Source organism: Girardinichthys multiradiatus, chromosome 18 (assembly GCF_021462225.1).
Source record: "Girardinichthys multiradiatus isolate DD_20200921_A chromosome 18, DD_fGirMul_XY1, whole genome shotgun sequence".
Lineage (NCBI taxonomy): Eukaryota > Metazoa > Chordata > Actinopteri > Cyprinodontiformes > Goodeidae > Girardinichthys > Girardinichthys multiradiatus.
Genome location: NC_061810.1, coordinates 45,084,139 through 45,097,022, shown reverse-complemented (window position 1 = coordinate 45,097,022; position 12,884 = coordinate 45,084,139). Strand labels below are relative to the sequence as shown.

Below are 12,884 nucleotides of genomic sequence, written 5' to 3'. Positions count from 1 at the left end.
TGCTGAGCTGTGTGGAAAGAAGACCCTGAATGCATCTGGTGCTGCACAAAACCTAGAAAACTAGAGAAAGGCTTCTCTACAGTCAGAGACATAGCAAGCAGTGCAGAAGCACAATAAGGTCAGAATAAAGTCAACATGCTGGCTTTACAGGAATGTTTGATTACATTTTAACCAGATATGTTTCAAGATAAACAGTGCCTTGCCAAGGTAGTCATACCTCGGAGTCTGTTCACATTCTGTTACAACTACAGTGTATTTTATGTGTTTCTACATGACACACCAACGCAAAATGGAAATTCTCATGCAGCACTGAATATCATCCAAAAAAGGAAAGCTTGTTGACAATTCCAAAAATACAAAACATGGCTGTCCACCTAAACTGAGAGGCCAGGCAAAGAGAGCATTAATCAGGGAAGCAGTCAAATGGGCCATGGTAACTCTGCCGGAGCTACAGTGATCCACAAATGTTCTCAGGTGAGAACATCTGTTGCCAGAAAATCGATTAGTTGTGTACTCTACTAATCTGACCTTTATGGAACAGTGGCAAGAAGAAAGTCACTTGTAAAAAAAAAAACATCAGCAGTCCCAATTGTATTTTGCCAGAAACCATGTTTTGGACCCAGCAAACATGTTGAAGTCCCACTTGTCAGATGAGGCCAAAGTTGAACTTCGTGGTCTGCCAAAACACTGTGTGGCAGAAAACTAACACCTTGAACAGACCATCCCAGTGGTGGCAGCATCATGCTGTGAGAACAATTTTCTTCAACAGGGACATGGAAGTTGGTCAGAGTTGATGGAAAGATGAAGTTAAATGAAGGGCTATTCTGGAAGAAAACCTGAGGCAACTGGGAAAGACGTTCACCTTAAAGCAGGACAACAACCCTAACTATACAGCTAGAACTATAATGGAATGCACTTTATGTAAATACTAAATGAAACATTCCATGTACATATGCTCTCTTTTTCTATAAGTATTTTTAAAAATATTTAAAATTTTTAAGTGTTTTTAATTTATGTCTGTGTACTACTTGTGCATCTTTAGAGCCAGGTCTCAGCTAAATTTCATTATAGTGACATAATGACAATAAAGACTCTTGAATCTTGAATAGTTTGGACAAAAGCATGGCCATGTATTAGAATGGCCCAGTCAAAGCCCAGACCAAAATCCAATTGGGTATCTTTGGCAAGACTTAAAAATAGCTTTACACAGAAACTCCCCAACCATTCTGATTGGGTTTGAGCCATTTTGCAAAGAAGAAGAAAGGACAAAAATGTGCAAAGCTGGTAGAAAAATTCCCCAAACACCTACAACTGCCATAGTAGTAAAATGCACAACATGCAGACTCAGGGCTGAATACAACTCTTTTTTTTTTTTTTTTTTTGGAGGGAGGGGGAGGGTTAAAAACCACGTATTATTTTACGCCTATTTCACAAATTTTCACTACTTTGTATCAATCTAACATAAAATACATTGGAACGTGTGGTGGTACTGTAGCAAAAAAAAAAAAAAAAGGAAATGTTTAAAGGTGTACGAGTACTTTTGAAAGGAACTGAATGAGTGGATTTCTGCTCTTTCTGTTTGATATTTTACACAATAGGATTTAGAAAATATCTCTAAGTGATTACTATTTTTGAATATTTTCTCCTCAGAAGTGTCTCTAAACAGACTTAGTTCTGTGATTAATGTGTCTCTTTTAAAGGGTCGCATTTTCAAAGCCTCGGGGAGTCGCTGATAGTCAGGGATACCCAGAAGATAACCACTCTGCACTGAAAAAGGAAAAAGTTCATTCATTCATTTGAACTCGGCCTCCCATGCCTTCAGTTTTCCAGTAAAACTCCCACAGCCAAGTGGGACTCTGGGAGGTAACCGGTAAAATAAAAAAATAATCAAACCACCCACGCCTCCGACTGTTATGATACCCTCACCGTGAAAGACTGAAAGTCCACACTAAGTGCATTGTTCATGAACCAGCAGGGTGCTCTGGATGCATATAATGAACAAAAAGATAATGATGTGCTCCCAGCCTACAACAGCAAGCACTAACCCCCTCTTATTATCAGGGAAATTAGCCCCTTAAATCACAGCGCACCATGCATCCCAGGCTGGGAATCCGCACCAACGGCTAATCTAACGGTAAAGAGTAAAGTAGAAAATGATCACTCACGACTGGGTCAGTCAACAAATGTAAATCCCGGGATGTTTTGTTGTAATTTTCCGTCACCGTGTCACACCGTCTCATGTATCCAGCAAACTCTGTCCCCCCTTCTCTCTGTGTGTCTGTCGGCTCAGACCTGCTCCGCTCTGCCGCCCTCCTGGGTGCTCCTCTTTAACGATATAACTAGCCGAGCCCAGGCTATTGTTAGCGAACCCTGCTGCAAAGAAAGACCCGCCTTTAGTAACGTGGCTCCAAGCATGCTATTGGTCAATTTGGAGTCACTCACGCTTCTTATTGGCTGATATCGATGTCCGTTCTAAATCCAGGGCGGGTCCAGGTTTGCCGGTAAAGAATCAGCTTTGATACGTTCAAAGTCGATGACGAAATATCCGAAACTGCAGCTCCCTAACATATAAGAATAGATCAGTTGTAACATTTTACTTAAATTTTGATGGTTGAAAGTATTTGATTTGTATGAAAATGTTTTTCAATCGGAAAAGAAACGGCAAAAAACATTTTTTTTTCTCTGCATACCATAAAGAGAACTTCCAGACTCCTTCTAAATAACGTAGAAAATAAATAAATATGACGATCTCTGTTTTAACCCTTTTTCAACCTTAGTTACAATAAACTTACATTCATCCCTTAATTTGTATTTAGTTTTCTGCAGTACAAAATATTTTTGAACACACTCTGGCAAGGTCTTCGAGTTTGCGTGAAACATTATTTGGATTACTTTATAAAAAAAAACTATGTCTTTACATTTCATAAGATTATATTTTCGAAATAAAGGATTTCTGTGATCATATTAGCCAGCATTATTTATTTGCGCATGGCTTGTTTTTGTAATAAAACTGACTGGTTTTGAAAGTGGGCACCCACAGTTCTAAACAGTATGGCCTACATGGAAGAATCAGGGTACAGTAAATTGTAAACAAGGCCTTATAACTATACCATGTGTTTATGAAATTTCAACCTTTATGTAGTTAATATTCTGTAATGTGACAATATATAAAAGAGTTAACAGCTAGGAAAACTTTTACAAGGCCGCTAATTATTTCAACCAGGTTTCTCCAAACTTACATCTGTTGATTATTTTTTTCTGAGGTGAAACCAACTCATTGTTTCTCAAGTCACATGTAAGTCTCTAATCTTTCGTCTCAGGTCCCGAGTCAAGTCCCAAGTAAGGACGTGCAGGTCCCGAGTGCAGTCCAAAACAAAGACATGGAAGTCCCGAGTTTAATCCAATGCAAAGATGTGCAAGGCCCAAAGGGAGTCCAAAACAAAGACATGCAAGTGCCTAATTTAATGTTATTCTATGAATTAAAATATTATTGAAAAGTTCATTTATTTTAGTAACTCCATTCCCTAAGTGAATCAGATTATATAGAATAATTACACACAGAATGATGTTTTCAACCCTTTATTTTTTGTTAATTATGATTATTTTCCGCTTACAACTGATCAAAACACATTTAACATTAAATTATTACATCAGACATCCATCCATCATCTATCTATCTATCTATCTATCTATCTATCTATCTATCTATCTATCTATCTATCTATCTATCTATCTATCTATCTATCTATCTATCTATCTATCTATCTATCTATCTATCTATCTATCTATCTATCTATCTATCTATCTATCTATCTATCTATCTATCTATCTATCTATCTATCTATCTATCTATCTATCTATCTATCTATCATCATGTTTGTATATACAGATGTCTTAAAAAAGGGAATGTTTAGGACCTTTCATAAACAAGCCATTTCTCCTTTTAGCTTATCAGAATTATTAAAAATAATCTATTCAAAGACAACTTGGACTTTCGCTCGCCTGGCTGGATTAAAACCCAGGATCTTCCTGCTGTGAGGGAACAGTAATACTAACTAATTGGCAGCTTTCAAGAGAAAGATGCAGACTGATGAGTGGGGAGATAGTGACATCTAGCGGAAGGAGCGGGACAAGAATGTAATTAAAATGCCATGGCCCAAACAGCTCTAATATACAAGATCTTATTTTCCTTTTGTGAGAGAAAATATAATAAAAATTGTTTCAGAACGTTTGTTGGGTTTCTAAATAAAGGAGATCCGTCAACACTAAGTTCCTAATTAAATCAATTATGCATTATATTATCGGAATCAATTGTGCAACATGTTTGCTTACTGTCCATTGCATCAACATTGATTATGAAGAGAGGTTGCTTCTAATTTTAATGGGATTCTGAGAATATCAAATTCATTCAATGACTGCAGGGGTTTATTTGTGTGTATGAATATGTGCCTGATATGTGCAGGCCATTTACCAGTTACCATTTGTGAAAACCAACTGGCCCACAACAAGATAAGTCCTCAGATTCTATAGCTGACGGTTTTATAACATAGGGACTGTCAGATACCTACCAGGTAGTGTGATCAAAACCCCAATCAGCAAGTTTTCTTAACTTGTGTCACTTAGAAAGTCGACCAACAAACTTTAAATGTGGAATATAAACTTATTAATATCAATAACTAGAGGGAAAACTTCACTCATGAGGAATATCATGCGGCGCTGTTGTTGAGCACTGAGGATGAGGCGGATCCAGAGCATAAGATTTTAAGGGATTTCTGTTATTACCAACATGCTGAGAGAAAATGACTGAGAACATGAGGAGCGCTGCAGTAGAGGCAGGAGAGGGAGGAGGAAAACGGAGGCTCACTCACTTCCGGACCGTAGCTACTCTGTCCCGGATGGAGCCTGCAGCCTCCAGGGTAGAGGAGTGTTACCTGGCGCGATACAGCGAGGATCGAACCGCACCCCGCAGCTGAAAGCCCGCTCTGCCCCATTTAGACCCCCTCAGCCCCCCGGATCCATGATTGCGGACGTGGCCGTGTCCCTGTCGGTGCTGGCGGTGGTCGTGCTGCTGAGCGATGTGACCCGCAGGCTGCTGGTGCGGGCCCTCGCGGACACCGGGCTGTCATCGTACGCGGTGGAGCTCGTGTCAACCTTCCAGCTCTGCTGCTGCACGCACGAGCTGAAGCTGCTCTCTGACGTCGGCGGCATCTCGCCTCAGCTCGCGCTCACCTTGACGTACGTGACGTCCGTGGCTCACGGACTCACCTTCAGAGGAGCCGTGGGTAACCCCTGCGGTGCGCTCGAGCACGCGTGCCGCGCGCGGTTCTCGGGTGGGTGCGCAGTGCGAAAGATCGCGTGCCAGTTTGCCGCTGCCGTGGCGGCTCGCGCGGCCGTGCCGGTGATCTGGGGTATGGGGCTGTCAGGAATGCACGACCGGCATAAGCTGCTCGGGTTCCGGTGTGTCAGCGCGATCCACGCCAGTCTCCCCGAGGCTGCTGCCGTGGAGCTGATGTGCGCCTTCGCTGTTCAGACTGTCATCACGCACACGCAGTCTGTGGAGGAGAGATACCGCGTTCACGCAATAGCTGCTGCCATCACAACAGCGGTTTATGCGGGTAGGCTGATTATTTTTCCGCATGGTGCGTCCTTATTTAATGTGATTATTGTCCACACCTCGACATTAGAGCACTTGAGCACCTTCTCCTTGCTCTCATTGGAGCTTGACCAGGTGTAGATGTTTGTGTCTTCATTTAAAACATGTTCCCCTAGTTTTTTTGTCTAGTAAAATTAGACGACGCTCCATACTTTGACCCCATGCTTGACTTTGAGTGGTTTTCCAAAGCAAAGGACAGAAGCTCTTCTCAAATGTAGCTGGCTTGTGACTGTGAAAGACTGTATTTAATCTCAGTCTGTAAATGTGGCTGAAGTGCAGTTTTCACTGGCATTGTTTCATAAAGCGACATCATATTATTTTGAATATTGTTAGAAACTAGCAAAATAAAGAAGAAACATTTGAAATATACTGGAGAAACAAGCAGACAGCACAACCGTGTGTCCCTGACCTAAGTTAGGTTAAAGCCGTTGCCATAAATTAGACAGTTTATGCATTTTTAGACTAGATATCCCAAGATTAGCAATGCTACAAGTTTTTGGTCTATCTAAGTGTACTTTTTATCCTGGTATATCACTGTGCTTCCTTTTGCCTGTCACTTTGCTGCTGATTCCCCTGAATTTCCACTGAGGAGCAATAAAGTATATTCCATTTGAGGCCTAGTCAGTCCACTTTGCAAATGCTGACTTCCAGCAAACGTGCAAATCTGTGTTGAATACGAAGCCGCTGGGGAGAAAGAAAAGGGGAACACCACAGAGAACCTCCATTTGATGTAGAGAAGAAAGATGTGCAGAAGGCTTGTGTGACAAAGGAGGATGCTCCAGACAGGATGAGATGGAGGCAGATGATCCACTGTGGTAACCCCATTAGATACTAGAATCACCGGACTGTTGTCATACCTCAGACTTTAGACTAAAACCTCATCAAGCTTTCTAACTGATTTAATCTTCAACATAGGTGGTGCATAACTTAATAAACCTACTGGGATTTAAATGTCTGTTTGTATTTAAGGTGGCAGTGTGACAGGAGCTGTGTTCAACCCAGCACTGGCGTTCTCCACACAGTTCTCCTGCAGTGGAAACTCATTCCTGGAGTACTGCTTTGTGTACTGGTTGGGTCCACTTCTGGGTAAGATCAACTGACAAGAAATTTAACCAGGAAACATTACATTTTGTAGATTTGGGTTAATTGTCAAACGGCTATTTCTTGCACAATGCTACTGTATGTGATTTCAAATATTTAAAATCCCCAAATTATTATTCTTTCTCCTTCAAAAGCCCCAAAAAATATAAATTTAAGCTAAACTTGAATATGTTAACCAAGTTATTTCTTTGGTCAGAAAACATATTAAGTCAAATTACAGGCACATTTTTGGGAAGAGCATTTATTTCAGACTAGCAAAGCCACAAATACTGTACACAGAGTCAGAAAACTAACAAAGAAAATCGTCCAGGTGAATATTTACAACTGTGATGGGAATTAAAATCAATGCTTTGTGTCACTGCCTGCTTCTAGCTCTCAGCAGGATGCTTATGTTCAAAGTGTTGATATAAATCTGTTAAGCTGCTTAAATTCAATTCAATTCAGTTTATTTATATAGCGCCAATTCACAACACATGTCGTCTCAAGGCACTTCACAACAGTCAGGTTCATACATTCCTATTAATCCTAACCATTGAACAGTTCAGTCAGATTCAGTTATTTATTCAAATTGGATAAAAAGTTTTTCTATCTAAGGAAACCCAGCAGATTGCATCCAGTCAGTGACTTGCAGCATTCACTCCTCCTGGATGAGCATGTAGAGACAGTGGACAGTCACTGGTGTTGACTTTGCAGCAATCCCTCATACTGAGCATGCATATAGCGACAGTGGAGAGGAAAAACTCCCTTTTAACAGGAAGAAACCTCCAGCAGAACCAGAACCAGGCTCAGTGTGAGCGGCCATCTGCCACGACCGACTGGGGGTTTGAGAGAACAGAGCAGAGACACAAAAAGAACAAAGAAGCACTGATCCAGGAGTACTTTCTATGAGAAGGAAAAGTAAATGTTAATGGATGTAGCTCCTTTACTCGTTTCACCTAGAAAGAAAGAACAGATAAACTCTGAGCCAGTTTTCAAGGTTAGAGTCTGAAAGAGAGAACATAGAGTTAGTTACAGTAAAAGCTCAGTCAGTTGCCATGTCTAGGAGAGAGAAAGGGTTAAACACTAAAAGACAGAGCCATGTGGATCATCGGTAGAGGGTGAGCATTATGTTGTTGCCAGCAGAAGCTTGGATGATTCCCCTCTCCAGAAAGGTATCACAGGTAGACACAGAGTCAGGCCAGGTGTAGCTTCTAGGAAGAGAAAAGAGAGAACAAAGTTAAAAGCTGAAATAACAGCAAATAATGCAAAATTGGAGAGTAGTGTGAGAATGTAGCGAAGAGGGTGAAAGTGGTCGTTATGTCCTCCAGCAGGCTAAGCCTATAGCAGCATAACTACACAGATAGTTTCAATTCAGATTATTTAGTTAAACGGCACTTATTTACAACAATGTCGTTTCAAGGCACCTCACAAAGGGTCCCACTGATGGTCATTGTTATACAGGTCCTTCTCAAAAAATTAGCATATTGTGATAAAGTTCATTATTTTCCATAATGTCATGATGAAAATTTAACATTCATATATTTTAGATTCATTGCACACTAACTGAAATATTTCAGGTTTTTTATTGTCTTAATACGGATGATTTTGGCATACAGCTCATGAAAACCCAAAATTCCTATCTCACAAAATTAGCATATTATTAAAAGGGTCTCTAAACAAGCTATGAACCTAATCATCTGAATCAACGAGTTAACTCTAAACACCTGCAAAAGATTCCTGAGGCCTTTAAAACTCCCAGCCTGGTTTATCACTCAAAACCCCAATCATGGGTAAGACTGCCGACCTGACTGCTGTCCAGAAGGCCACTATTGACACCCTCAAGCAAGAGGGTAAGACACAGAAAGAAATTTCTGAACAAATAGGCTGTTCCCAGAGTGCTGTATCAAGGCACTTCAGTGGGAAGTCTGTGGGAAGGAAAAAGTGTGGCAGAAAACGCTGCACAACGAGAAGAGGTGACCGGACCCTGAGGAAGATTGTGGAGAAGGGCCGATTACAGACCTTGAGGGACCTACGGAAGCAGTGGACTGAGTCTGGAGTAGAAACATCCAGAGCCACCATGCACAGGCGTGTGCAGGAAATGGGCTACAGGTGCCGCATTCCCCAGACCTGGGCTACAGAGAAGCAGCACTGGACTGTTGCTCAGTGGTCCAAAGTACTTTTTTCGGATGAAAGCAAATTCTGCATGTCATTCGGAAATCAAGGTGCCAGAGTCTGGAGGAGGACTGGGGAGAAGGAAATGCCAAAATGCCAGAAGTCCAGTGTCAAGTACCCACAGTCAGTGATGGTCTGGGGTGCCGTGTCAGCTGCTGGTGTTGGTCCACTGTGTTTTATCAAGGGCAGGGTCAATGCAGCTAGCTATCAGGAGATTTTGGAGCACTCCATGCTTCCATCTGCTGAAAAGCTTTATGGAGATGGAGATTTCGTTTTTCAGCACGACCTGGCACCTGCTCACAGTGCCAAAACCACTGGTAAATGGTTTACTGACCATGGTATCACTGTGCTCAATTGGCCTGCCAACTCTCCTGACCTGAACCCCATAGAGAATCTGTGGGATATTGTAAAGAGAACGTTGAGAGACTCAAGACCCAACACTCTGGATGAGCTAAAGGCTGCTATCGAAGCATCCTGGGCCTCCATAAGACCTCAGCAGTGCCACAGGCTGATTGCCTCCATGCCACGCCGCATTGAAGCAGTCATTTCTGCAAAAGGATTCCCGACCAAGTATTGAGTGCATAACTGTACATGATTATTTGAAGGTTGACGTTTTTTGTATTAAAAACACTTTTCTTTTATTGGTCGGATGAAATATGCTAATTTTGTGAGATAGGAATTTTGGGTTTTCATGAGCTGTATGCCAAAATCATCCGTATTAAGACAATAAAAGACCTGAAATATTTCAGTTAGTGTGCAATGAATCTAAAATATATGAATGTTAAATTTTCATCATTACATTATAGAAAATAATGAACTTTATCACAATATGTTAATTTTTTGAGAAGGACCTGTACTAAAAACCACAATGATTGGGATACCTCCCTCTGTCAGACTGATTATAACAATTGGAAAAGAGAAGGGGTCATACAGGTAAATGCTGAATCCTCATGACTCATTTGTATTCTGCACACAGCATAAATTTCAAAACGACTAAATATGCATTACATGTTGACAGATATGCCTCTTATAATAAATTAGGAGAGTTGAGACTTAAAGTTTATTTCCTTATTATTTTCTCTGGGATTTCTGGTGATCTTTGAAACATTTTTTCAGGTTTTTGCTGATTCTTTTTATTTTATTTGTTTTACTAATGTTTAAAGAGACCGGTTCACTAGAAGCAAAATGTAAAGGAACGAGGGGAGCTTAACGTTTTTTTGTGCATTAAAAGGCACTGAAAAGTAATTTCAGAAGGTAATACCTTAGGATGTCTTACTGAAGGGGACCAGGAGATATCCACTGTTGCCAGTTGCCCAAAATTTGCATTAAATTATTAAACTACTCCATAGGTAAAATGCTTCACAGAGCAAAGCTGTGGCATCAATGGAAAACAACACTATTCAAAGCAAGACATTTCAAAATTGAAAAAAAAAAAAAAAATGGATAAAAGTACAATTCAAGTTAATATAATAAATATGAAGTCAGCATAAAATGATAAGACGAATGAAGAAACACATAACATTGGCAGTTTTTAGGCCAAATGTAACTAATTTGATGTGTGTCTTAATCTCTCCTAGTTTCTTCAACCATTTTTGTTTTAACTTTCATCTTTTTCTCTAATTTGTTCTTGTCGTTTCAGGTATGATGAGCTCAGTGCTTCTCTTCAATAAAGTGACACCTGCATTTTCCCGAAAACCGTCGCCTCTTCACCTCCCACTACGGACCAAGAAGCAAACATGAGCACAGCAGGACAGCATGTTTACTCCAGAGCACATCCTAACAGATCTTAAATTACTGCTGAAATGCTTTTCTAAACAACACTTCAATAAGATAGATATTTTAACATAAATTGGAGCAAAAATATCAGTGATTTCATATCCAAAGCACATCTAAAGAGTGAAATGATTTTAACCTAGAAACAAGGGATTCATAGACCTGTTTTCTTTCAAATTCAGTAGATAGCTGATTCGTGTGTAAATTAACACTTAAAGGTTGTCTCAGTTTATTATTTTAACATTTTCAGCTGGTTAAACCACTCTGGCATCTTATTTTCTGAACAAATTCAGCTCAAACATTGAGGGGTAAATTCCTAAGCACCAAACAACTTAATATTTAGGTTCAATTTATATTTGGGTAGAATAATGTTCTAACAGAGAAGCAAAACCAGTGTTATTCATGTTTTAATGTGATATTCCAGAAAAAGATGTACTGTAACTGAATCTTCTGCACAACATGTCCTTTATTTTTTGCACAGATGTAACTGGTGCCTTTGGATTCCAGTGAAAGAAAAACATATGGAAAGAAAAATTAAATAAAATTGTTAAAGCTGTGCTGTTTTTTTTAATATTCAACAGATTCAGTGGCTGGTAAAAGATTTTCTGTTTTGCTGAATGTTTCACTGCCTTTGGTTTATCTGTGATCGGGATGCAGGGGTATCAGGTCCAGGAGGGAACCCCTCTTTCTGGTGACCCTCTGAGTGGAAAACCTCCAAGGAGGTCATCCTGAAAACACCACAGGCTCACCTCAGTAGAATCAGCTCATTTTAGCAGCTTGAATCCGCGATCTCATTACTTATGATCCAGATCTCATGGCAGGAACGTAGACGGACCAGTAAATCGAGAGATTTCATCCACCACAATGGACCAAATCAATGGCCTCATTATAACAAAACTCCATAAGGTCCAGCTCATGCTCTATGCTAATGCTCATACCAAGTGATACATACAGTGAACATATCCACACCCCTTCAAGTTCTTCATGTTACAACCACAAACTTCCAAGTATTTTATTTGGTTTTCTAGTGATAGACCAGCACAAAGTAGAAAATATTTGTGAAGCGGTAGGAAACAGAGTAGAGCATGCTTATGTAGTAAGGAGCCCTATACTGTGTACCCTTAAAGAAAATACAGTGTAACTGCCTTGAGAAATTCTCTAGTAATTAAGTCCACCTGTGTGGAATTTAATCTTAGCATAAAACCAGCCGTTTCGTGTTAGAGAACAAATAGCATCATGAAGACCAAGGAACACGAAGCCAGACAGGTAGAAAGATGTGGAAAGGTTTAAAGCTGGTTTACGTTATGAAGCAATATTCCACAGGGGGATGATTAATTAATCACCTGAAAGTGGAAATGAGAACTGCAAACCTACCAAAACATGACCGTCCACCTGAACTGACAGGATGGCCAAACATCCATCGCAGGATCGCAAAGAGGCCTGGTGCCTATTTCCAGCAGTCACTGAGCGAGAGGCGGGGTACACCCTGGACAGGCTGCCAGTCCATAACAGGGCAACACAGAGACACACGGGACAAACAGCAATGCATGTGCACACTCATACCTAAGGGGTACTTAGAGAGACCTATTAACCTAACACACTAATGTTTTTGGACTGTGGGAGAAAGCCGGAGTAACCAGAAAGGACCTATGCTTGCACAGGGAGAACATGCAAACGCTGTGCAGAAAGACCCCCCAGGATTCAAACCCAGGACCTTGTTGCTACGAGGCCAGGGTTTACATTAATCAAAGAACTGGCCATGAGGCCAACGATTGCTCTGGGGCGTGCGACAGAAATCTACAACTCCTAATCAGGGTTTCTGCAAGTTAAATTTAATACTGTTGATATTTAAAACTAATGCGAATTACAAAAAAATCTAAAATTTCAAGAAGTTATATTTCAATTAAGCAGGTTCAATCTCAATTTGTCAAAATAAGCCCTTTACACCTTTAGGTTACCAAACTTCAGCAGCGTCCAACAGAAAACATAATAATTACTGAGAGGTTAGCACCAAACATGCGGAAAAAGGTGTTCTCATGCAATATTCTGTGTGTGGTGGAAAACTAACTGCACCTCACCCAGAAAACCCCATCCCCTCAGTGGAACACGGTGGTGGCAGCATGATACTGAGGGGCATATTTTATATTACCCTTCAACAAACTAATCTGATTTTTTAAAAGAACTTGAGTTGAAGAATTAAAAAAAC

General features: G+C 40.5%; 2 protein-coding genes across 10 annotated transcripts in view; one reads left to right on the top strand and one right to left on the bottom strand.

Moving 5' to 3' along the window:
* pak1 (p21 protein (Cdc42/Rac)-activated kinase 1) overlaps nucleotides 1–2,365 on the bottom strand; it is a 136,598-nt gene extending 134,233 nt beyond the window's left edge. For 6 of the 9 annotated variants that reach the window (XM_047391384.1, XM_047391383.1, XM_047391387.1 and 3 more), the window contains exon 1: nucleotides 2,166–2,303. Coding sequence is in view for 2 of the 9 variants with exons in the window: in XM_047391385.1 (XP_047247341.1) it covers nucleotides 2,166–2,240 (75 nt within the window). In the remaining 7 variants the exon portion in view is untranslated. Of the gene's footprint in view, nucleotides 1–2,165 lie in introns of all 9 variants that reach the window. The other 3 variants (XR_007042351.1, XM_047391385.1, XM_047391380.1) reach the window with 1 other exon arrangement.
* A 2,324-nt stretch (nucleotides 2,366–4,689) lies between these two features.
* Nucleotides 4,690–11,234, top strand: aqp11 (aquaporin 11). Its single transcript, XM_047391393.1, has 3 exons — nucleotides 4,690–5,615; nucleotides 6,623–6,739; nucleotides 10,545–11,234. Exons 1-3 carry the CDS (start codon nucleotides 5,018–5,020, stop codon nucleotides 10,643–10,645), a joined length of 816 nt encoding a protein of 271 aa, XP_047247349.1. The 5' UTR covers nucleotides 4,690–5,017; the 3' UTR covers nucleotides 10,646–11,234.
* The last annotated feature ends 1,650 nt before the right edge of the window (nucleotides 11,235–12,884 follow it).